The following is a 26,454-nucleotide window of genomic DNA, read 5'->3' as shown; positions in this document are numbered from 1 at the left end:
TCAAAGTAAAGAATCAAGAGGTTGTTGTTTTTTTTCTCCTTTTTGTTCTTTTCATTCTTGATATATATATTTTTCTAATACTCTATTTTTAAACATGTTTTTAAACAAGGAAAATGAACTACACCTTTTTAAATCACTGTCATAACTATTCCACAGGTTAACTCCTCTAACAGAAACACATCTCTGCTTTATATTTGTCCTCATCTTGTTTTTCTTAAAGAAATCTGTTCCCCTTAAGTCATATTGACTCTCTCTGACTTTGAACAGCTTCTGAGTACTGGGGCAAAGCAAGTTATTTTGTGCTTTATACATTATCTGTGCCATTTTATATTCAACTAAATCATAAAATTTCAGGGTATTCAGATTAATAAACAAAATGTTAGTTGGTTCTATATAGTTTGATTGGTTTATAATTCTTATAGCTCTTTTTTGTAACTTGAAAATATGAAGAGTGTTCGTTTTATATGCATTACCCCATATCTCCAGACAGTAAGTCATATATGGACGCAACAGAGAACAATAAAGTGTGTATAATGATTTTTTGTTCAGGACATGCTTTGTTTTATAGAGAATAGCAATGGTTTTTGACATTTTTGTTTTCATGTGGTTTATATGAGACTTCCAACTCAGCTTATCATCAATTATCACTCCAAGAAATTTATTTTCGTACACTCTTTCAATTTCAATTCCATTAACCCTTATTTTAGATACATTTTTCACTTGTCTAGTGCCAAAAATAATCAATTTTGTTTTCTTTATATTTAATGATAACTTATTTACATCAAACCAGTTTTTTAATATATTTAACTCCTTTTCCGCTGTAGTCAGAAGCTGTTCTAAGTTTTTACCTGAGCAGTACAGAGTCGTATCATCAGCAAACAATACACATTTTAACAGTTTGGAAACACTACATATGTCATTTATATATAATATAAATAATTTAGGGCCCAGCACAGAGCCCTGAGGAACACCACAAGTTACCTTCAACTGCTTAGATTTTACATTATTGAATTCGACATATTGATATCTTTCATCCAGGTAACTTTTCATCCACTTGTATGCTATCCCTCTTATGCCATATCTCTCTAGTTTATTCATTAATATAGAATGATCAATTGTATCAAACGCCTTTTTTAAGTCTATAAAAACACCAACAGTATATTCCTTATTATCTATTGCATTAGATATCCCTTCAACAAGTTCCATCACTGCCATTGAAGTGGACCTTTTCACTCTAAAGCCATATTGGTTATCACTTAGGAGATTATGCTTCTCAATATATTTATCAAGTCTATTAACAAATAACTTTTCTAAAATTTTTGAGAACTGTGGGAGTAGTGATATTGGCCTATAATTGGTAAACTGACATCTCTCTCCGTTTTTATGGATTGGAATAACTTTTGCTATTTTCATTTGTGAGGGAAACACACCAGTTTGAAAGGACAGATTACAAATGTATGCGAAAGGTTGCACTATATATTCTATATGTCACGGACCCGGTTCCGGGGACTCGGGGTTCGTGAACAGTGTGGACCTTTATTGTTATTAGTGTATTGGATGTATGTTTGCTGCACTGTGTTCTTGTGTTCAATGTGTGTGTATGTGTGTGAGGCTGGAGGATGAAGGACAGCCACCTGCAGGCCTGATGGGTGTGGCCCTGCCAGCTGCTGGTCACGCCTAGCTTACCACACACCTGCTTCTGATCAGGATCGTCGGGGGAGCTACTTAACAGAGCGATGGAGCTTCCTCCGGCGCAGGATCGTTGAGTTAGACTCCATGTCAGTGTTTGTAGTACTGGTCAGTGTATGCCTGCTGGAGTTGGTGCCATAACGGCTGTGTCTGTGTTTTTTCCTCAGGAGAGTGGAACACAGGACTGCAAGACACACGGGGTGTGTGAAGGCACAGGGGCAGAGAGCACGGGATACCAGCACTTGGGAGAAGACACGTCACGGGAGTCGAGGGAGCACTTTTGGAGATTCAATGTGTGGTGTACATTTACCTCACTGTAAATAAACCCACTGTTCATTTCATTAAGTCCAGCGTTTGGGTCCTTTCTCCAACATCCCCCACGGTCTGCCCCCCAGACGATCCTGCCATTATGGGCCCAGCGGACTCAAGGACCGTCTCACAGGAGGAATTGCTCGCCCAGCTCTGGAAATACTGTCGGAGCATTATCCAGGCGGCAGATCCACATCAGAGACACTTACAGGTCGTATTTTTTGATTCCTTCTTATCATCAATCACCTCATCTGTGAGCTTTTTGGACATTAAGAGACTAATTTCGATTATAACCACGCTGAGGGAAAGTTCCTGTTTTGAGCTGTTTGGTTTGGGCTGTCCGGGCGAGGAGGATATGGCAACCTCCCTGGGAGCCCTTGCTGCCTATTTCTTTTTTCATAGGCTGATAGCCTCCCCGCCGTCGCTTGCAGCTCGCTTGTTGGACCCTCCATTGCGGGGGAAACGTTTCACACGCCCTCTGCACCTCACCCCATCTCCACTCACCTCTGCGGCACCTGCTGAGTCAGCAGACCAAGGACCGGCAGCTCAAAATCACACAGCTGCTCTCCTGTCCGGCCGGCTGGTGGAACCTCAGCCTGATACGCTGGCCCCGGCATCGTTACAGAAGCGACGCTTGCGCCGCCGGCGTGCCTCACCGCAGTCAGACTCTAAAACTTTCCAACAGCCGGCTGTGGTGAGTCATATGGACAATTCTTCGTCACTCACCTCTACCGTTTACTCTGGGGCTATGTTTATACGGCCAGCTGCCCAGCCGGTAGCCAAAGCGCAGCCAGCGGCCCAGCTGGTTGCCGTACCACAGCCAATCGCCCAGCTAGTAAGTCGGCCGTCACCTGCTGAATCATTCCCCGCGACATCTACCTCGCTGCCTACCGTTTCATCCCGTTCACCATCTACACCACCCGCTGCTTCACCATCTGCAGCTGTAACACCGTCGTCATCTCATCCGCATGCAGTCACCCCTCAGCCATCTTCTCCACCAGCGGCAGCCTCCATTCCACTACCCACTCCAGCAGCCCTGTCCGGAGGGGGCGACCTCACACGCGTCCAACGCCTGATGGACTGGGTAACTCACACCACCAACGCAAGGGCAAGAGTGGTGGGGTTAAATGCCATCGAGGCAATCCTGGAGGGAAGTCCCTACCTCGGCCAGCTTAAGGAAGTTTCCGCCTTCCTTCGCACCCTGCATGAAGCCCGGGGGGTAGTGCAAGCTCGGGAAACTCCAGACTTTGTCCAGCAGCAGCGGCTCGGCGAGCGGGAGCTCAGCATGCCCGAGCAGGAGCTCAGCGAGCGGGAGGAGCCCGCGTCGCCAGCTGTGGAACTCGGCGAGCCGGAGCAGCTCAGCGAGCGGGAGGAGCCCGCGTCGCCAGCTGTGGAACTCGGCGAGCCGGAGCAGCTCGGCGAGCCGGAGCAGCTCAGCGAGCTAATGCTGGAGGAGCTCAGCGAGCCGGAGGAGCTCGGCGAGCTAATGCTGGAGGAGCTCAGCGAGCCGGAGGAGCACTGTGAGCCGGAGGAGCTCAGCGAGCTAATGCCGGAGGAGCTCGGCGAGCCGGAGGAGCACTGTGAGCCGGAGGAGCTCAGCGGGCTAATGCTGGAGGAGCTCAGCGAGCTATTGCCGGAGGAGCTCGGCGAGCCGGAGGAGCACTGTGAGCCTTAGCAGCCCAGCGAGCTAATGCCGGAGGAGCTCGGCGAGCCGGAGGAGCACTGTGAGCCGGAGCAGCCCAGCGAGCCACCCACTGAGAAGCCCGCACCGCTGCTGGCGGACCTCAACGAGCCGGAGGGACCGGCGTTGCCAGCAGAGGAGCTCAGCGAGCTTGGTGAGCCCGCGCTGCCACCGGAGGAGCTCGGAGGTCCGGAGGGATCCGCTGAGCCAGAGCTGGAGGTCTGCGTGCCGGAGGGGCCGCCACGTCCTGCAGCCCGGCCGCCACGTCCTGCAGCCCGGCCGCCACGTCGGGAATCGTGGGTGGTGCTGAGGCGGGAGCAGCAACGCCGCCGCCACCGGCGCCACCGGACCCGTGGCCGCCCGCCGGAGCAGCAACGCCGCCGCCACCGGACCCGTGGCCGCCCGCCGGAGCAGTCACACTGCCGCCACCGGACCCGTGGCCGCCCGCCGGAGCTGCAACGCCGTTGCCACCGGATCCGTGGCAGGCCGCCTGAAGCGTTCTGCTTCCATCACGGGGTTAGAGGTAGGCCACCTGAACTTTTTTGCCGCCACTGCCTAACCCGCAGCGGGTCCCGCTTGTTTTGCCGTCCTGCAGATCGGCCGCCAGAACTGTTTGCTGCCACTGGACCGGGGGATTGGACTGTTGACCTGTGTTTTTCTTTTGTTGCTTTGTGGTGGCTGTTTAGCGGAGTGGTTTTGGGGCCCTCCGTCCTGGACCCCCCGCCACCCGCCCTGGGTTGGTTGTTTTGTGGTTTTGTTTTGGGGTCGTCGGGAGTCGACCCTTAGAGGGGGGGTACTGTCACGGACCCGGTTCCGGGGACTCGGGGTTCGTGAACAGTGTGGACCTTTATTGTTATTAGTGTATTGGATGTATGTTTGCTGCACTGTGTTCTTGTGTTCAATGCTGGTGTGTGTATGTGTGTGAGGCTGGAGGATGAAGGACAGCCACCTGCAGGCCTGATGGGTGTGGCCCTGCCAGCTGCTGGTCACGCCTAGCTTACCACACACCTGCTTCTGATCAGGATCATCGGGGGAGCTACTTAACAGAGCGATGGAGCTTCCTCCGGCGCAGGATCGTTGAGTTAGACTCCATGTCAGTGTTTGTAGTGCTGGTCAGTGTATGCCTGCTGGAGTTGGTGCCATAACGGCTGTGTCTGTGTTTTTTCCTCAGGAGAGTGGAACACAGGACTGCAAGACACACGGGGTGTGTGAAGGCACAGGGGCAGAGAGCACGGGATACCAGCACTTGGGAGAAGACACGTCACGGGAGTCGAGGGAGCACTTTTGGAGATTCAATGTGTGGTGTACATTTACCTCACTGTAAATAAACCCACTGTTCATTTCATTAAGTCCAGCGTTTGGGTCCTTTCTCCAACATCCCCCACGGTCTGCCCCCCAGACCGTGACACTATAATACTTTTAACTAATATCATGTCAATACCAAAACAGTCAGTGGACTTTTTATTTTTAAATGTCTTCACAATGTTAATTATTTCTCTATGAGTTACAGCACCAATAAACATGGAGGACACATTCTGAGTAATATGTTTATTTAGGTCGTTATTATTTCTTGACTCTGGAATTTCTTTTGCTAAATTAAAGCCAACATTTACAAAGAAATCATTAAATTCATTTGCAATGTCTTTAGTTTTATCAAGCACAATATCTTTATCTTTTTTAAAATAATCTGGATAATTCTTATTTTTTGAGCCCTTTTTGATTAGACTGTTTAATATCCTCCATGTTTCTTGTGTGTTACTTCTACTTTGCTCCAATAATTTGTGGTAATATTCTTTCTTACTTGTTCTTATAATATTTACTAATCTATTTTTATATAACTTGTACTTTATTTCAGCATCTTTTGTCCTCTGTTTTATGAATCTCTTATATAGATTATTTTTCTTTTTACATGCATCTTCTATCCCCTTTGTGATCCATGGCTTATTTGATCTGTGATGCTTTCTAGTGATTTTCATTAAAGGACAATGTTTTTCATATAGTGAAATTACAGTTGATAAGAATGCATCATATGCACTATTTGAATCTTCATTTGCAAAAACCTCATTCCAATTGTGTTCCTTTAAGTCCACCTGGAGGGCAGCAATGGCTCTTGTTGTTCTATGTCGTATCATATCAAATATTTGATTCTTTTGTTTAGTTTTAATCCCAAAATAATTTTGAAAAATTGCAAAAACAGGAAGATGATCGCTTATATCAGTTATAAGAAGTCCACCTACTATTTCATGGTCAATTTTATTTGTGAATATATTATCTATCAATGTAGCTGTATCAATTGTTATTCTACTTGGTTTTATAATTACAGGGAAAAGGGAGTTACTATACATTGTATTTATGAAATCTGTTGTTTTCTGATGTCCATTTGGGTTTAGCAAATCTATATTAAAATCACCACAAATTATTTGCACTTTTTTATCATTTAGGTTGCTAAACATAGCAGCAAGTTTTTCATTGAATATCTCAAGGCCTGGTGTCCTATAGATGCAACTTATAATTATATTGTTAGCTTTTTCAACATGAATTTCAATAGTGACACATTCCAATAAGTTATCTATGGTGCTTGACATGCATTCAATCAGACTACATTTCAAAACTTTATCTACATATAAAGCAACACCACCTCCTTTTTTATTCACCCTGTTCATTGTAAATAATTCGTATCCTTCCAGTCCCATTTCACTAACTTTCTCATTATCGAGCCATGTTTCTGATATTGCAATTATATTAAACTTTTTTAACTTACTTAAACATTCTGTAATTTTAGAAAATTTTTTATACAGGCTTCTACTATTGAAATGTATGACCGACAATGCATTTGCCATTTTAATATTCACATTGAATTGGTCATCTGTATAGTACTCACAAGTATTATTGGTGTTATTGTAGAAGTGGGTATCTGGGTCAATGCTACTTTCAGGGTCATTCATGTTGTGCTCTGCATAGTTAAACGTTTTGAAGTTCGTTTTCTCAGCGTGTGTGGCAAAATAACCACCTTGACAGTCCTTTTCATAATCAAAGTCTTCCTCTTCAATATCTCCGAATGGAAACCTATAATCTGTGTCCAAACTTGTCATTTATGTGTTTTTGTTGTTGTTGTTTCCATTGTTTTTGAGCCATAAGGCCAGAAATACTTTCCATACCCATTGTTCATTATCCAATCGTCACTTTTCCAATAGATTCCATAGCAGATTCCTGATTATTTATATTGCTCTAAGTCTTTGAGTTCTCTTATCATCACAACTTTCGCTTCTTCGGGATTGCCATTTAGTCTTATCATTACTTTGCAGTTCCTCATCCATGTCGCTTGTATCTTATTTTGTTTTCTCAGGATGCGTGGCTGTCTTGCAATTTCAGCAGTCTTTTTCGTTAAATGTTCATTTAAATACACACCAGTCCCTTTTAGCTTCTTACCCTGTTTCAGTAACTCAATCTTTGTTTTGCGACTCACAAACCGAAGAATGATTGCTGGCTTTGTTTTACTGTCTTTTCTGGGGAGCGTGTGGCATGCTGCAATATGATGGCTCTGAATACTTACATTCTTCGTTTGAAGGAATTTTATCACTTGCTGTTCAAGCGTTTGCTGCTCCTCTACCGGGGCATCTTCACCGTCTTTACCTCCGCCAGCTGTTACTCTGGCGTAGGTTCGGTGTTGCGACTCCAGACCACTTATGATTAAATCATCCATTCTTGTGTATTGTTCAAGGTCCTCGATTCGCCGTTCCAAGTCGTCTATTTTCTTGTCCTTGTCCTTTATGAGGTTTTTTAGTTGTTTTATTTCATCCATTAGGTCATGTAGCATACCTTGTTGTTTAGCCACTTTGCTCAGTTCATCAGACATGAAATTAAGCGATTTCCTAATCTCCTCCAACTCCTCTTCAACTCCTGGGTTTGCTTTTTTAGGTGGCATTTTGAAAATGATGAGATTGGTATTTCCTTGTGATGGCCCGTTGAAGTCACTGTTGATTTATTTGTTGGTGCCTTGCTAGAGGAGCCTGGGCCTGGTGGCTGCTGGAAGATCCTGGGCCTGGTGGCTGCTGCAGGATCCTGGGCCTGGTGGCTGCTGGAGGATCCTGGGCCTGGTGGCTGCTGGAAGAGCCTGTGCCTGTGGCTGCTGGAGGATCCTGGGCCTGGTGGCTGCTGGAAGAGCCTGGGCCTGGTGGCTGCTGCAGGATCCTGGGCCTGTGGCTGCTGGAAGAGCCTGGGCCTGGTGGCTGCTGGAAGAGCCTGGGCCTGGTGGCTGCTGCAGGATCCTGGGCCTGTGGCTGCTGGAAGAGCCTGGGCCTGGTGGCTGCTGGAGGATCCTGGGATGGGGAGAACTGTAGATTTTGGCCAGTTAATTGAATAATCTGAAACTCTTGAAAACCAGTTTATTAGAGTAATTACCTCAGAGAGGTTGGTTTGTGTGTTTTGCAGAAAAAGCAACACATCATCCGCATAGAGACTGATTTTATGTTCTATGTTCTTACATTTTATGCCCTTAATTGTTGTAGCCTGTCTAAATGCTGCTGCTAGAGGTTCGATAAAAATTGCAAAAAGTGAAGGGGAGAGTGGGCATCCCTGTCTGGTGCCCCTCAGGAGACAGAAGCTGGAGGATGTCTGGTCATTTGTTCTGATACGAGCTGTTGGGGAATTGTATAATATTCTTATCCAGTTTATAAAAGAGTTTCCGAAACCAAATTTGTGTAAAGTTGCGAATAAAAATTTTCAATTAACTCTGTCAAATGCTTTTTCTGCATCTAGAGATAATATTATGGTTTCGACGTTTTTATTGTATGAGTAGTCTATTAAATTAAGTAATCTACGAGTGTTTGTTGAGGAGTGCCGACCTTTTATGAAACCAGTTTGGTCAGGATGAATTAAGAGGGGGGTTATTTTCTCTAATCTCTTTGAGAGAGCTTTGCAGATTATTTTAAGGTCTACATTTAAAAGAGAAATTGGACGATAGCTTGAGGGATATACAGGGTCTTTGCCTGGTTTTAGCAGGAGACTAATGTTGGCAGAGTTCATATTTGGTGGTAGTCTGCCCTTTTCCTTGATTTCCTGCAACATGCTGTGGAATACTGGTGCCAGAATTGTCCAGAATTCTTTGTAGAATTCTGCTGGGAAGCCGTCTGGACCTGGAGCCTTATTATTGGGCATTCTTATCAGGGCTTCCTGGAATTCACTTGGCGTCAGTGGCGAATCCAGTTCCATTGCTTGACTGTCTAGTAATTTTGGAAGAGTTACGTTGTCAAGAAACAGATCAATTTCATTTTTAGATGGGTTTATTTGTGGTGAGTATAAAGTTTCATAGAAATCCCTAAAAATGTTGTTTATTCTTCCAGGATCATATGTTGTGTTTGTTATGATATTTTGATACCACGGTTAGCATTTACAGAAGATTGTTTTATACAGGAAAACTGTTACTCAATAAGGCCCATATACTAGTTGTTTTTCTCTTTCTCTGTGACCCAAGAATTAATGTGTAGGACTCACAAGCTGGTACCCCAAGGTCGAAAACACCACAGAGATGAGACCACTTCCTTACTCCCATCCTCCCTTTTTCTTTATCTCCTGGAAAAGGCTCGTTAAAGGCTAGGTGGTTTGTTTCAGAATTCACTAATGAAAGAACTCTGTATTTTATGTCTAGGAGTGTATTTTGCTGGGATGATCATAAATTATAGCTGAACTGATAAACTACACAAGGGATACTTTGCTCAGAAGGCAGGAAGACGTTTCCTTATTTAGTCTGTACCGGTTTGAACTGGGAAAGCTGACACACGAACCTTTTTTCCTCTATATAAACTGCTGTGTATCAAATAAACCTTTGAGTCGATTGGGAAGGCAACCTAAAGCAGTCTCTGTTTTCTTGTTCTCCCAAGCTGCTCCCGAGCTCGTACTAACACGCTGAATGGCATACCTGAGTGTTACTTTAAATAATTAGGAATCTTAGAAGGAAAGGACAGAACTCTGCTTATCGCTCACGCCACGGAGGAAACCCGGGAAGGCAATTTCCTTCAATTTTGGTGTCAGAAGTGGGATGGCTGACAGAAGGTAAATATGCGTCTTTCATATTTATATAGAGACCATATTATACCTCTCTCAGTGATCGATCCATAAAAAAAACGGGATATGCTGACGAAGTTTCACTTAGTGATCCAGAGAGATACACTGACGACTTCCTCAGTCCCCGAATAAAGTAAATTAACCCTTGTGTGGTGTTGGTGGACACAGGAAGTTGCCTGTTGTCTTGAATATTTTAATTTTGTTTAAAAATAATAATAATAATAATAATTAATTGTTTAATTAAACGTACGTTAAAAAGTGAGAAGTTGCTCACTCAAAAAGAGTGACACAGGAAGTTGCCTGTTGTCTTAAATACTTCTCGTTAAGTGAGAAGTTGCTCAGAAAGAGTGACACAGGAAGTTGCCTGTTGTCTTAAATACTTCTCGTTAAGTGAGAAGTTGCTCACCAAAGAGTGACACAGGAAGTTGCCTGTTGTCTTGAAACGCACGTTAAAAAGTGAGAAGTTGCTCACTCAGAGAAAGCTAGTAAATAATTAAATTTAATTTTGCAAAAAAAAAAAAAAAAAAAAACGAAAGAAAACTGAAAACGGGTCTCACAGACCCGATTACCATACAAGGGTTAAAAGCAGTAAATTAAAAGCAGAAAGACACAGGAAGTTGCCTGTTGTTTTACGAGAAGTTGCTCGTTAAGCGAGAAGTTGCTCGCTAAGTGAGAGTTGCTCACACAAACAAAAAATTGCTAGCAATAAATTTAAAGTGACCTCAGCTGTGCCGCAGCGAAAATACTAACCTAAATCCTCCTAGCGTGTAAACCCCTCTGGAAATCACTGAACATGGGTCAGAATAATTCAAAGACCACAGACGGGTCCGATAAAAAATCTAAAGTACCTGTAAAACCAAAAATTAATAAAATACAAAATAAAGTCTCAAATAACGGCTCAGTATAACTCCCATTTCCGGTTACGTGTAACCTACGTCCGCGAATCGGTGAAGACGTCCATGATCACGTATCCAGAACATGCGGGAGTGCTTATGTGACTGACTTTGTTTACAACTTAAGAAGTTCAATGCATTCTAATTTATTTCCGGAGCCTTATCCCGAACGATTATCGCCAGAAAACAGGTCAGTAGAAATGTTGAATATCATTTGTGATAAGAAAAGTAGTCTGCTTAAAAAGTCCTGTAGAAAATATATGATAGAATGCCGCGACGTGATGCATCAAATGTTACCGCTATGGACAAAAGGAGGGTAAATAATGACAAAGTCGCCGATTTCTTTAAGAATCTAAAGAAATTCCTGCTAACAATGTCCAGAGACAAAATTGACTTAAATGCAGTAACTATGTGTAAACAGAAGCCTGATGAATCCATCCTAGTATTCATAAAACGCTTTATGCACTGTTGGACAAGCTAGAGGTGCAAATTTAGCTCAGTTTTCCAGCAGCCGCAGACACCCAAAGCAAAAATGAATTTGTGTATTTAATTTAACACAAAGGGTGAAATGTTTGCTGACACTGATAACAGCTTATGTTTTCTCTGCCCTATGTACCGACATGATGGAGAAGGAACATCCTCTGTGTCAGCTGGACCCTCAGCAGAGAATGAACTCAACATCCTTTTTGTCCGGTACTGTATGTCACACACTGTGCCAAAAAAACGTGTACAGACGCCACTACCAGGTAATCCCATGACTGGGAGCCACACTTTTGTTTCTCTCACACTGTTCAACAACATGATAACTGCTCACACAAGTGAAGGTCAAACAGTGATTTTGTCACATAACTCAGACATAGGTTATGATATAACTACACCATGTCGTCACATAGATCTAACCTATCCTATCCACTGTACTATTTCTGCACTTATGTTGCCAGCTGAATACCAGAATATGACATTGTGGTCAAGAAGTGAGAATGATATAGGATTTATTGACTGTACACTTTATCACGTACACCTATTAAAACACAACGAGCCAGTATATGTCAAGCAACATCCCATTTCTGCCGAAAAAGCCGCAGCCCTAGATGTCATGATAGGAGATTTATTGACTACAGGAGCAATAAAGCCCACACTCCTGTCAATCCTGTGCCAAAGCCTAACAAACCTGGCGTATGGCGTTTCATACAAGACTTAAGGCAAATTAATGCAGTCAACATTCCTCTGCCACCTCTCGTTTCAGATGTTCACAGCATATTGACATGCATTGCATACACATTTTCCCGTGGTGGATTTATGCTCCGCTCCTTTTTCTCATGAAGACACACAGCCGTTATTTGCATTCACACATAGAAATAAGCAGTACACTTGGACTCGTTTGCCCCAAGGCATGATAGACAGCTCTGCTGCTTTCTCAATGGTGCTTCACTCCTCCAGGGCTGCACCCTGATCCACATGTGGATGACCTCCTCCTCTGTGCTGAAAGTGAAAAACTATGTCAAACTGCTACACACATGCTTCTCCAGCACCTCCAAAAGACTAGCCACAAAGCATCAGCAAAGAAAATGCAGTACTGTCAGACTTCTGTTCAATATTTGGGATTCACACTGTCTCACGGAAAACGTTCCATGACTGCAGACAGGGTCAAAGCTGTGACCTCCGTCCCTCGGCCTACTACACAGAAGGAAATGTTGTCCTTCCTGGGCATGGTGAACTATTGCAGACAGTGGATACCAGACTGTTCTTTTCATGACCACATTCTGCGTTACTGTTGTAAAAAAGACAAGCCTCCTCGAATACTGTGGTCCACAGAAATGACTGCCTCTTTCAATGCATTACAGGGAGTGCTGACCTCCGCCACTCAAAGGTGCTGCCTGAATTGTTCAGGAATGCCGGCCTGCCTGAGGGCAGTAGCAGCTTGCTCTATCATGATAAGGGACTGCGAGAAGCTTACACTCTCACATGACACTATTCTACACACCAATCACCAGGTCACGACCATTCTAGCAAACATAACTACACAACATATGCAAATCTCACTATAAAAGCGAGCAGCACACCTGATTCGCCAGCACATTTATTGATCCTATACTGTGTTCTTCTGACCGACAGGATGGCTCAGACAGGCTTGACGATCATGACTGCATGACACGTATACAGGAATCCACAGCACCACGTCCAGATTTAGAGCAAACACCTATCCCAGACTCAGCCACGGTTTATGTGGACGGGTCCTGTTCAAGGCCGAATGACAACTCATTTCTTTGTGGCTATTCAGTGGTGACATTGCCTGACATCATACTAGAGGCTCACTCATTACCATTTCACTCAGCACAAAAAGCAGAGCTCATGGCTTTAATACGCGCCTGTGAGCTACATTTGGATAAGCATGTGACGATTTACACAGACAGCCGCTATGCATTTGGCGTTGTGCATGACTTTGGCACATTGTGGAGACAGAGAGGATTTAGATCTGCTGATGGAAAATAAATTGCTAAATTGTGATTTTGTTCAAAGACTTTTTCAGGCTATACAGCTGCCATCGGCCGTTGCAGTTGTAAAAACGAAAGGACACAGTACAGCTGACACAGGCGAAGCAACAGGTAATGCCTTAGCAGACGTGACAGCCAAGGCTGCAGCTGCATCACAGCTCCCACCTCCGCAGGAAGTATTATCTGTGCCCCTACAGCTGCCACTTGTTACACTCCCAGACTATTTAGACACAAATGTTGATTTAAAATTCATACAAGAGCAAGCCTCTGCATGTGATTACACCTATTGGGAGAATAATGACTGTACCTTAGATGACAGAGATGGCTTATACAAAATCTTAAGGGTTTGATTGCCCTCCCATATTCCCTGATGCCAGTCCTTGCCCGACATTTTCACTGTGTGAGTCATGTCGGACAAAGAGGGGTAATAGGGGCAATAAAATCAAGATTTGTAATTGAGAAAACATCACACGCAGTAAAACGCATATTAGCAACCTGTCTAACATGTGCGCGAACTAATGTAGGTAGCTCAAAAGCGAAACATCAGCATTTACCACAACCAGATTTTCCATTTCATACATTACAAATTGATTTTACACATATGCCAGCACAAGGAAGCATCAAGTACTTACTGGTAATAGTGGATCAATTTAGTAAATGAGTAGAAGCTTATCCAACCTCAAAAGAAACTGCAGAAGTAGTCTGTCAAAAGTTGAGCAATGAAATAATACCCAGATTCGGAATACCTCACCAGATTAACAGTGATAGAGGATCTTCATTCACATTAGAAGTAATTCAAAAGTGTGCTAAAACTTTAATGACCTGGGTCAAATTACTTACTCAAGTCCTGTGTGAGATTAGAATGACTCAATCTGCAGTAACCAAATTATTTCCATTTGAAATAAGACTATTTCCAAAACCATGGTCAGCTTCCAGAGGGGCACCGCTAGTAGAAGGTGATGTATATTGCATTGTCCACTGATGTTCACAACCTGGTAGAAAAACTGAATAATAACTATCAGAAAGTTTGTCTCTCTCAGCCTTTCCCCTCCACAGTTCCACCAGTGGAGACAAGGAGATGCATGTTGGAGAAGTCACTAAACCCAAGGACACTCTGGGAGGCCGCGCGTGTTCCAGCCCCCAGGCTTTACTGGCAGTGACGAAGAACCAGCATCCTCACAGACGGACAACCTCAGTGGATTCATGCCAGCAGGGTTAAGACCAGCCCAATCGGACCATCTCAGGCGTCGGATCAAGCAGACGACATCTCCGGCGAGCCAGCGCCCGGAACTAGAGCAAATAAACACACACGGGTAGATGACATCTCAGGCGAGCCAGCGCCCGGATCCAAAAGTTACATACACACACGCAATCACTGATTAACACACAACGTCTGAAAGAACAACGACAAGGTACTCAAACATCCAGCAGGAACAGAAAGCCAAAAGTACCACATGATGTCTAACCTGATAAAGCCAGACTCATTCCATCCTGATAATGGAGAAAATGAAATGCCCATTGTCATCATACGACGCTTATTCTGTGTCTCTCGAACCTGGGACCAGGCCAGGAGACAACTGAAGAACTGTTTTTCTTATATACTTTCTTATATATTTAGGTTATTTATCATATCTATCGCATTAACCTTAGGATTTCTCTTTGCTATTTTGTATTGTAAACTGCAACCATGTTCACATTTCTGCAGGTCATATTTTGCTGACTATACCTCATGCTCCATTTTGCAAGACACCTACTTAATGCACTCCTCACGCTCCCTAAAATCAGTAAATAGCAACATAGACGCCACTAATAAACCATTTTATGCACCCTCTAGAACAGGAGCTAACGCCTGGTATGAAAATGCCAGAACAGCCGCTCGTGATTTAGGAAACAGTAACTGTTATGTCTGTTCAAAGGCTAATCCAGAACAGGTAATAGTAGGATACCCCATATCCGGTTTCCCCCTCACTGAGGGACTAGAGAAAATCGGTGGAGATAATGCTCTCTTTAAAGACGCTTTACAGTTGACTCTGAGCCCTCTCGACTGCTTACTTAGACACACACACACACCAACTAACCCTGAGACTCCATTAGGCGAATTATTGAAATTATCTAATGACACCGCAGGGACCTGCGCCCCAATGAAACGCCCTAAGAATAGGTTAAAACCCTCACTGCCCTTAGGACAGATCCCTCTCCATTTTAATACTAGTATGATATGCCTGCGCAGACTAAAGTTAACTGGCCCAGACACACACATAGATTATACAAAGGATAACTATACATTCTTCTCTGACTCCCCAGGTGCACGCTGTAATGAGACATGGCTAGCTGTCTCTATGGCTGAAGTTTTATCATATCTGGAGGAACACACACACAGTTCAAGTTCGAGCAGAGACTCGATCATTGTTCCCCCAGACGGTGTCTTAAATGACACTGACTGGGGGGAGTTAGTTAAATCACACATGGTCACGCGCCTGACCAGACCAATCCCACATGCTTATTGGTTGTGCAATAATACCCTTAGATTAGCTTTACCTGTTAATTGGACCGGTACCTGTGGTTTAGTAACCGTTGATGTATGCTGTACTTTCATTCCCAATAATACCGCTCCTAACGGTTCATTCACACAAGCTATGAATAAACTTGAAGCATTGCAGATAGAACTAATTGCCAATACAAGTCACGGTCAGTGGCTACATAAGTGGCTACAGGACACGTTTGGAAGATGGAAGGAACTAATTGTAGCCTTTGTAACCGTTGCAGCATGTTTTTGATGATTATTGTCTGTTGTGTGGTACCCTGTGTACGTTCAATGATAACCCGTATAGCTACTAGTGCAGCTACTTCAATGTATTGGCACAAATTGACCCAGATTATGTGTCAGATGTCATCAATGATGATCCTGATGTATGTATTGAGCATTAGATTGTAAATTACTCGATTGTCTAAGAAAAGAATGACGTTTTCTTGTCTTTCTTTTCTTCTTTTTAAAATTTTGATATTAAGCTTCCTCAAAGGACTAGTTACATTTATGATTTGTTTCACATTTATGATTTATCTTTATATTATGTTATTACATTCTGTCTTTATACTATGTTATCATTTCATGATAAAAGGGGAGAACTGTTATGATATTTTGATACCACGGTTAGCATTTACAGAAGATTGTTTTATACAGGAAAACTGTTACTCAATAAGGCCCATATACTAGTTGTTTTTCTCTTTCTCTGTGACCCAAGAATTAATGTGTAGGACTCACAAGCTGGTACCCCAAGGTCGAAAACACCACAGAGATGAGACCACTTCCTTACTCCCATCCTCCCTTTTTCTTTATCTCCTGGAAAAGGCTCGTTAAAGGCTAGGTGGTTTGTTTCAGAATTCACTAATGAAAGAACTCTGTATTTTATGTCTAGGAGTGTATTTTGCTGGGATGATCATAAATTATAGCTGAACTGATAAACTACACAAGGGATACTTTGCTCAGAAGGCAGGAAGACGTTTCCTTATTTAGTCTGTACCGGTTTGAACTGGGAAAGCTGACACACGAACCTTTTTTCCTCTATATAAACTGCTGTGTATCAAATAAACCTTTGAGTCGATTGGGAAGGCAACCTAAAGCAGTCTCTGTTTTCTTGTTCTCCCAAGCTGCTCCCGAGCTCGTACTAACACGCTGAATGGCATACCTGAGTGTTACTTTAAATAATTAGGAATCTTAGAAGGAAAGGACAGAACTCTGCTTATCGCTCACGCCACGGAGGAAACCCGGGAAGGCAATTTCCTTCAGTGTTCCCCGATAAATCTTTAGCAGCACATATAGTTGTTTTTTCTTTATTTATTTTTAACTGGTTAGCTAGAAATCGACCTGATTTGTTACTGTGTTCAAAATTCTGCAAGTGAAGTCTTTGTATAAGGAATTGTTTTTTTTATTAATAGTTTCATTTAATTCTAGTTTTGTCTTGCATATTTTGTTCAATGTTTCCTGATCTTGGTGGGACGCGTAGGCTTCTTCTAGTGATTTGATGTTTTTTTCTAATTCCTGAATGTTTTTGTTTTCTTCTTTCTTTTTGTGTGATGAGAAAGAAATTATTTTACCTCTCATCACAGCTTTCCCTGCTTCCCATAGAACAGAAGCAGATATTCCGGGAGTGTCATTAAAGTCTAAATATGAAGTCCATTCCTTTTTAAAATATTTAATAAAGTCTTCATCTTTAAGCAGTGATGTATTAAATCTCCAGTTTTTACTTTGCGTAGTATTATTCTTGTGCATTAGTTTTAAAGATACAGGAGCATGATCACTGACAGCTATAGGATGAATCTCAGTGTCTGAAATGTCACTCAGCAGTGAGCTGCTGACCAAAAAATAATCCAGACGAGAGCAAGAGTGATGAACATGCGAGAAAAAAGTATATTCCTTACTGTTGGGGTGAAGGGAGCGCCATGCATCGCGAAGGCCAAAGTCGCTCATATACCGTTTGATTATATTTGTGGATTGCCAATTGCGCTGAGTTCCTGTTGTGTTGAGCCTATCCATTTCTTCATTTAGTCCAAGGTTGAGGTCACCGCCAAGAATGAGTGCGCAATCGAGGTGTTCAGAGAGTGCACTAAAAAATCCGTGGAAGAATGAGGGTTCATCAACATTTGGACCATATATACTTACAATACATAGTTTTTTGTTCAATATTGATAGTTTAATAATTAGAAATCTACCCTCTGGATCTATAACTGTATCGAGTACTGTAAAATTAACATTTTTATGTATTAAAATTGCTACTCCCCGTTGTCTAGAATTATAACAGGCTGCAAACACGTTAGGAAACTCAGGTGTTTTAAGTTCGTTTAAACCTGTGACAGGTCTGTGAGTTTCTTGTAATAAAACAAGATCTGCCTGTAGTTTTTTAAGCTGGTTAAATATCTTTAACCTCTTTCCTCTGGTGCCAGCTCCATTTACATTCCATGTGACAAGCCTCAGAATGCCCATAATTGTGTGTGTATGTCTAATGATGTACGCTGGGTGTTTCGTTTAGACAGGTGGAGAGAGTGTGGAAACATCCCTTGTTTGTAAATAGAAAGAGAGAGAGAAAAAAAAAGTGTGGTGAGAGGCTCCATAAGTCTGACTATGTGTGAATATTCACTAATATGAACAAGCATGGCTTGCTTATGTGTCCTGCAAGTCTGTGCGTGCTGTGAGGCTGTTGTGAATGTGCTGCCGTTGAACGGATGTGTTTTCGTGATCGTGGTGTGAAAATATGGAGAAATAGAGGGTGTTGTTTGTAGGTGAGTGGGGAAGTAGGTGATCACAGCAGTGAAAGACAAGAGAAAGAAAGAAACCACATGAACTGTGAGCAACAACAAAAAAAAGAAACGAAACGGAAACATTCCAATTAAAGTAATGACGGAGGGTGACGGTGTTATATCTGCTATGCGATGTACTCTATCGAAGTCGATGTTCTTTACGGTGTCCTCCGGCAGCTTCAGGTGGATGTCATTGTCATTTATGTCAATCCTTACGTTGGGTGAGTGCTGAGTATTTGTATATGTGTGCATGAGGGTGGGAATGCATGTTTGTGTCTGTGTGTGCCTGTTTGTCTGTGTCTATATGTCAGGTCGGGTCTTACACTCCACCTCTCTGGGAACTCCCCTGTCTCCCCACACCACACTCCCTGCTGGTAACAGATGCCCTCAGGGGTCGGTGCGTTGGTGGTTCTTGGTGTCCGGGCCTGGGCACTCAGGTATGTACCAGCTCACTCCCGGTGACTACTTGGCGGGGCCTGGTGCCTGTTGCTCGGTCAGGCCTCTTCCGGGGCAAAGGGGGCCCTCGGGCCTCCGGCCACTGGGCCTGCGGCTCGGTTCACTCTGGCACATCTGGCTGCCGGCAGAGCTGGCGGGCACGCCACTGCAGCCCCCTCTGGCTTCTGCTCCGTGGCTACTGGGTGACACCTCATCTGGGGCTCTCCTCTGCTCTTCCCATGAGGGTGGCACTGATGCCCCTCCGGTGGTCCTCCTTGGGTTCTCGCACTCTGGGGCCTCTGGAAGTCTGGAACCTGGATCTCCTCCATGCCTGCTTCATGCCCTGGGGGACGGGGCTATGGCTCTCTACATCCTCTAGCAGACCATTACATGGGGAAACCTTTTGAATACAAGCGCGCTGATCCACACAGGTGTGCACACGGGTGTTCACTGTTCATAGACATAAACTACACCTCTATTGGTGCTATTTCCAAGCACATTGTGCGCTGTCGGTCCTGCTTGCTACACAACAACACTCAATATTTAGTATTTACTGCTGTTTACACTTAGCTAGATTAACGTGATGGTGTTGTGTTTAGTATGTTGCTCTGTTTTTTTTTTGCTTGTTTTCTCTTCTTTTTCTCTCAACAGGTGATCCAGGAGATTTTTTTCCTCTTCTTTCTCTTTTTAAGTGCCCTTTCTCTCTGTCCCTCTTCCCTTCTGTTTTTCTTTTCCTTCATCTTTCTTTCTCCCTTTCCTTTCCCTCAGTCATGTCTGTCTGTAACAACTGAAAATAAAATAAAATAAATAATAACAACAAAGATTGATCAAATGGACCAATACGGCAAGGCCGTGATGATCCACTTGGTAAAGTAAATCCATTGGGTATCCTTGTTGGTCTTCAGACAACAATTCTGACGGCTAAAGAACCAAATGGGACAGGAAAAAAAAAAGGAATGGGGAGGTGCTAATTCATCAAGCCTCTATGCTGCGTGCTCTACCTCCACCTGTTGGCTGAATCTAACCTTTAATAGACTCTGGAATCGTTTATTTTGATAAGTGGATCATAGTTATACTAAATGAGAAAGAGCAGGGCCATCATATGGTTTTTTGGGTGGTTACACTATGGGACTTAACAATTGTGGGATTTGTTCTTCCAAATGCACCCCCCTCCCGCCACCACACACACACACACACACACACACACACACACACACACACACACACACACACACACACACACACACACACACACACACACACAAGGAAGACCTTAGTTTAAAATATGTTTTATATATAGCACCAAATTGATGGGGTTAAATGCATAACCATGGTACCCATCTGAACTGGCTTGCAACATCCTAAAAGGAAACCCAAACAACCCTCAGAAATAGCACAAATTAGCTTAATCTTTTCTTCACTGTGTGGTGTAGGTGTGAACTAAAAACATTTGGGTTAACAGAGAAATATAACTGTCCTGAGTCGAGATCCAGGAGTCGTGTACTTGGACTAAACATTCCACAGAGGCTAAAGCGTATCAGTGAAAACACAAGGCTCAACCACCAGAGTGTGTCTGGTCTGTTCTTCTTATCATCAGAAGTTGTGACGTGGAGGGTTTCAGTAACACATTACATACACTGGACCTGCAGAAAGAATTAGCTTCCTTTTCTGTGCCTGACCACAGGAGCTGTTAAACTCACACTGAATTGCTGGTTGGACTGATTTAGGAACAATCATTCACTTCTTTTACTGTAAACTTTGAATTCACACAAAATAAAATTGCTGGAGGATGACATGACTTGCCATAGTTATGTTAATATAATACATAAGCACACACATAATCATTTTTTAATAGATTTTATTTTCACCTTTACAGTTTCCCAAATAAGCATGGAAATTATAATATAGACCAATTAGTCTATAAGTAACATTAAAAACTACAAAGAATGTTAAATGCTTAAAAACTGTTACCTTTTATTGACTACCAGAAGCTTGAACCACATCATCATTACCCCTCAGCTGTAAAACGCTTGTGGGGTATCGCTTTAATTCTATTGTTTATCAGTCTGTACTGTTATGGAGGCTAAACTGAAGCATCGTTGAAGGAAAAAAGCTTCTTATCTCAGTGCTTTCCAACCTCATCACATGATACCAGTGGTTTACCATCTGTTAGCATATGCAGTTTTTGTAAGAGAGATGAGCTGCATTCATTACTGTGCTATCTTGCGGCACTAAGGTACTCTGCGCTGTGTTCAGGGTGTCTCGGTCTCAGGATGTGAAGATCCACTGCACTCTCTCCATTTCCACTAATGTTGAACTGACCTACAAATGATGGTTCAATAGTTGGAGACTGATAATACATGAAGCCAATCAGCTTCAGAGCAGTGTCTCCTTTGGAGCGCTGATACCACAAAATAGTGTTAAAGTTTTGGTTTTTATGTTTGCAGGTCAGCCTGACTTCCTCATTCGGCGGCTTCAGGAGCTGCTCTGGAGTTTGAAGAACCTTTATTTCTTTATCGAGGGACACTCCTGTAGAGAAACAAAGAAAAGTTGACAGGTTGTAAATTGATGGCATTTCTTTTGAAGGATTCTATGCTCACTGAGACAACTGCTAATTATAGGATTAGAATAAAAAGTACACAAAATGTAGTTCAATCTGAGAATATGACGAATTAAAAGAGGGTTTGTTGGCTAATTGATAATTAATAATACAATTAGACATCAGAGAGTTTATAAACCCTATCCCTAACTCTCTCTCTTAACCTCTTTAAATGACCTGTGCTTGTGCGTACATTCCCCTGGACTCCCTATTTAAAATAACAGCTATTAGCAACTTTAATTCCTAATCTTTTAGAACCTGGTCTGTATTGTCCCGTGTCTTGCTGTCTTGTAGACGGACTCAGAGGGAGGGAAATACTGAAAATCAGAACTAATCACTCTAATGTGGCTGACTATCTGGAACATGTCTCTGCTGAAGGCTGACCATGGAAGGGTAAAATAATTGGAAATAACTAGTTCAGATGCTTTGCAGCACTTAATTTTCCAATAAAAGATTAACCCTTTGTGGTCCTCATTGATGACAGAATCAGAGACTTTATTTATCCCCAAGGGGCAATTAAGATACAACAGAGCAGCATGACTTTAAAAATAAGGACAGGGCATAAACAGACAATAAGAGTGAGATAAAAAAAATACTTAAAATATACAGTATGTACACAGTTTTTAAATGACAGTGACTGAATAAGTGAATAAAAAACTATAAGTGACTAACAGTGAGTAAAGTGTTGGCAGTATAAAAAAAGAGTGTCAAGTAGTAGGAAATAAGACCGACAGGAAATAATCTCAAGTCGAACCTCTAAACTATCTATTGGACAACAAGTAGAAGAACTCTCTACATAAATAACACAAACTGTTTTTGATATATTTCAGTCACAATGATTTTTGTTACCTGAATGCAAAGACACTGGGGAAAGCACAGCGAGCTATTGTTAGAACTGAGGATTCAGACTTCAGGGTTTAAACTAAAAGTCTGATCATTGAACACTAATAAAACCATTAACTGAATGCAATTATGAATGCCCAAATTACAAAGTTTTATAGTTTTTATACAAATAGAAAACATGGAAACCACTTCTAAGTCAAAATTCTAAAGGACAGAGAGTCTCTATGAATACCTTTAATGCAGATGATGATGTGTATGAAGAGATGAGACCAGTTCATGTTGAATGTGATAAACCAGCTCGAATCCCAGCTGAACTCAACCGTTTGAAAAGGACTAGAATTCGCTGTATCTTTCTGTCAACTTCTCCAGCGCAGCTCCTCCCACTGTCTGCAAAGGTTTGTGGGCATGTGGTTTGCTGCAGGTGTTCAGGGTCAGATGAAGGTTTTTGTAGAGGACTTTCAGGCTTTTCTGCTGTGGTGGGACTAGAAACTGCACAGAAATAATGCCCGCTGTTTTCAGGGTGCCTGAGTTTGCCCAAGTGCAGGAATGCTTCAACTTCTCCATTTCCACTCACGCTGAATAAGCCCTCATAGGGTTTCTCCACAGTCTGAATTTCCTTATAACTTGTAAAACCAACTAGCTTCAGAGAGGTGTCTCCTGCTGGGCAATGATACCACACAATAGTGTCGTAGCTCTTGACTTTGTGTTTACAGGTCAGCTTGTCTCCATCAGTTATGTTCTTCAGGAGATCAGTCGGAGTCTGATGAACATTTTCATTTTGATTTGGTGATGCCCCTGTAGAAAAAATACTAACGTTAAATCAAATCTTGTCATGAAACTTGCAGCATTGAGCAGACAGAAATATTAAGTAAATAATTACCTTTGATCCCCAACAGTGCAATAATAACTGATATTAAAAAACTGTTCATGTTCACACCTGCTGACTGACAGTAACTCTGAGTCTGGTGCAGGAAAGGGAGGAGACAAAGTGGCAACAGCATCTCACCATGATGATGAAGTCTCACGTCAGCACCAGTTAAAGTGTAGCCGTCTCATTTAGAATCTAGAAGAAGTTAAAAGTCAAGTCTCATTTTTAGGGGACAGCGTACTGTGAAAAGATTTTATATTGAGGTGCTCCAAAACAAGTGAAAATTCTCTGAAAAGGGAATTTTGGTGAATACTTGAGAGATTTACTGCACTTAATAAATTAAGAGGAAATAATTAATTTTGTCTGACAGAAAATCAAACAAAAAAACAAAGTTTAAACCTTTAAACTTCTGATGTGGATGGGCACTGTTGTCTGCATAGAGCCAGGAATCGAACCACCAACCACCACAACCAATTGGTAGATGACCTGCTTCTATACCCATCCCATTATAATATACAAAGAATGTATTTTGAATCGAAATTGCTAAAAACAATGACTATTCATCTCTGTGCATCTCTACAGAGGTTTCTCTTAAAAGGGAGTTTTTCCTTCGCCGAGTGGTTTTCCCTGTATTATTGTAGCAAGAGGAACACAATAATTATGTATAGTGTGAAAATGGATATTACAAATTAGTTACATTATTTGCAGTGTCCTTTAACCTACCGCCTACTGGTGTTGGCCAGATGGCGCGATATGGCAGCCTCGCTTCTGTCAGTCTGCCCCAGCTGTGGCTACAACTGTGGTTTGCCTGCACCAGTGTGTGAATGTGAGAGTGAATGAATAGTGGAATTGTGAAGTGCTTTGGGTGCCTAGGAAAGCGCTATATAAATGCAATACATCATTATTAAAACAAAAAAAATGTTGGTGAGTAAAATGAATATCTAGTAAAAAGAAAATGTAAACATGTAATCTGCCTTCAGCACACGTCTCACCCTCTTGTTCACATTTAAATATGTATCTGTGATCAGAAAAAATAGAATATCTTATAAGATAAGAAGCTTATTTTCATGTTATTGCTGTGTTATGGTACTTTTTCCATTGGCTGAACAAAATGATTTCTTTTAAAACATTCAATTGCTTGGAGAAAATGCCAATTTGGTGTCCATCCCCATCCACTGCTAGAGATGGCCTAGAATGAATATCAAAGCAACCAAGTTTTATTTGGTACAACACATTACAAAGAATGTTAAAATGAAATCATTGAACAAATAAATGACTTTTTACTATTACAAACTGATTTTGCACTGTCACATTTGTTTCCACACTATTGCCCCAGTTATGTAAATTTCAGTCTCAGCTGATTCCAAGTCATTATTTGGTTAATGCGTGATAACTAAATAGTATCGTCACACATTATTAGCCCGCCGTAGCCATGTTAGTGAGGTGTATTAGAAAGAGCTGTCAGGAGTTTTTCCAAGGAACCCTATGAATGCTGCTGGAAACACACACCAACCTTGCTACTGTATTTCTGCACAACGTCTTAGGGAAAGAACAGCCTTAATAGGACATAAACCCAAATGAGAGCCACAGAAACAGGTGCCTGCTCCTCTGTGCCATCTACAAATCTATCAGCACTTGTAGCCTGTGCTTTGGGGTTTTTGTAAATACCAGAAAGATTTTGTGTCACCGTGCAAAACGAGCTGCACAATAGTACACTGCACTGTCTTGAGCTCCTGTCAACTGGATTATTAGTGAAACATTTTTTATATCACTTGTACTAAGATCTCCACTGATCTCGAAATTCTGTTTATATGTCTCTTCCACTGTGACATCCCGATAGTTGATATATCCAATGCATTTCATATCTGTCTGGCCAGCTGGCTGTTGGTACCACAGCATCACTCTGTATTCAGTTAGATTGTGGGTGCAGACTAGCTGCACCATGTCATCGGGCTTTTTGATGAGAGCAGGGGGAGTCTGATGGATACCCACACAGCAATCTGGAGAGAACACAAGAACATTTTTTCTTGTTATATATTATTTGCAATGAATAAATGAGAGAAGGAATATGAGTCAGTACCTGCTAGAAAGTAGATCATTTTAATGTCTTCTATAATGGAGAGCTCCTCCTCAGTTTTGTCACATCAGCTTGTGTCTCTGAGGTCTGAGGAGGAAAGAGGATGAAAGGGGTGTGGGTAATGCACAGCATGACTCCACCTCCTTACATGTGAATGGTCATCTGGTTCTTGGTTGTTCCTTCCTGTTTTTTTAAGATGAGAACACTTTAACATATTCTTGTGTACATTTTTATATCAGGTGTTGGTATTAATCTAAAATTACACAATGTTCTGAAAAGTAAGAATGGCTCCACCATGTGGCATTTCACAGCATAACTCTCTCTCTCTCTCTCTCTCTCTCTCTCCATGCATATAATACAGAGATGGGCAGTAACGCGCTAATGCGTTACTGTAATCTGATTACTTTTTTCAAGTAACGAGTAAAGTAAGGGATTACTATTGCAAAAACGGTAATTAGATTACTGTTACTTTCCCGTAGGAACGCTGCGTTACTGCGTTACTAAAACCGTGATTTCTTTGCGAGAATGTCTCATGACAGTGACGTAAGCGAGTGCGACGTTCGTGACAACAGCTGTCTGCAGATCAACAATGGATCATATATCGAGTGCGAGAGAGAGTATGAGCGTGCAACGTTTAAAGCTTGGAAGTACTGACCTTACTTTGAGTTTGATTCCATATAAAGTGACAAAAACATTAGCGTCCGTTGTGCGTGGGAAGAAAACTTCTTTTTACACCGAACAAAACCCTAAACAAGCACCGAGTGCGCAACGACGTAATGGGAAATTCACAGAGAAACTCGTGGATTCTTCCACTGACCGCTGCGCCACACCTGCACCAGAGCACACTCCTGCTTTACAGGTGAAAATAGAGCAACAGGACCGCTGAGTCTTTGACTTTATTTATTTTCTGCTGTGTTTTACTTGCATCTATTTGAAAGACTGAGTGTAAACACACACAAAAAAAATTATTTCATGTGCTGGAATGTGTAGAAAATAGGTTTAAATGTTAAACTAATTTCTTCAAGTCAGAGAATGTTGCATATAATTAAATTTTTGCTTGATGCGTAAAGTTAAAAGATTAAAACTAATAAAACAAGTTAAAAAAAGAGACTTTTCCATTTGATTACATTTTGTATGATGGATTATGCAGAAAAAGTAGAACTGGGTTGACAGATCACTTTATCACCTATTCAGGTTGTAAATCGTG

The 26,454-nt window shown here is 42.3% G+C and overlaps 1 protein-coding gene and 1 pseudogene across 1 annotated transcript; both read left to right on the top strand.

Annotated features, from left to right (window-relative positions):
- Window positions 1–2,098: 2,098 nt before the first annotated feature.
- On the top strand, window positions 2,099–2,945 carry LOC146710652 (uncharacterized). Its single transcript, XM_085455328.1, has 2 exons — window positions 2,099–2,833; window positions 2,940–2,945. Exons 1-2 carry the CDS (start codon window positions 2,099–2,101, stop codon window positions 2,943–2,945), a joined length of 741 nt encoding a protein of 246 aa, XP_085311454.1.
- A 17-nt stretch (window positions 2,946–2,962) lies between these two features.
- LOC146710651 (uncharacterized) lies at window positions 2,963–4,465 on the top strand (annotated as a pseudogene).
- Window positions 4,466–26,454: the final 21,989 nt, after the last annotated feature.

The sequence above is a fragment of the Copadichromis virginalis genome, linkage group LG4, assembly GCF_057382275.1.
Source record: "Copadichromis virginalis isolate Kocher_CV1m ecotype Utaka linkage group LG4, C_Virginalis_male_GT1.1, whole genome shotgun sequence".
Classification (NCBI taxonomy): Eukaryota; Metazoa; Chordata; class Actinopteri; order Cichliformes; family Cichlidae; genus Copadichromis; species Copadichromis virginalis.
This window is presented reverse-complemented; position numbering and strand designations above follow the sequence as displayed.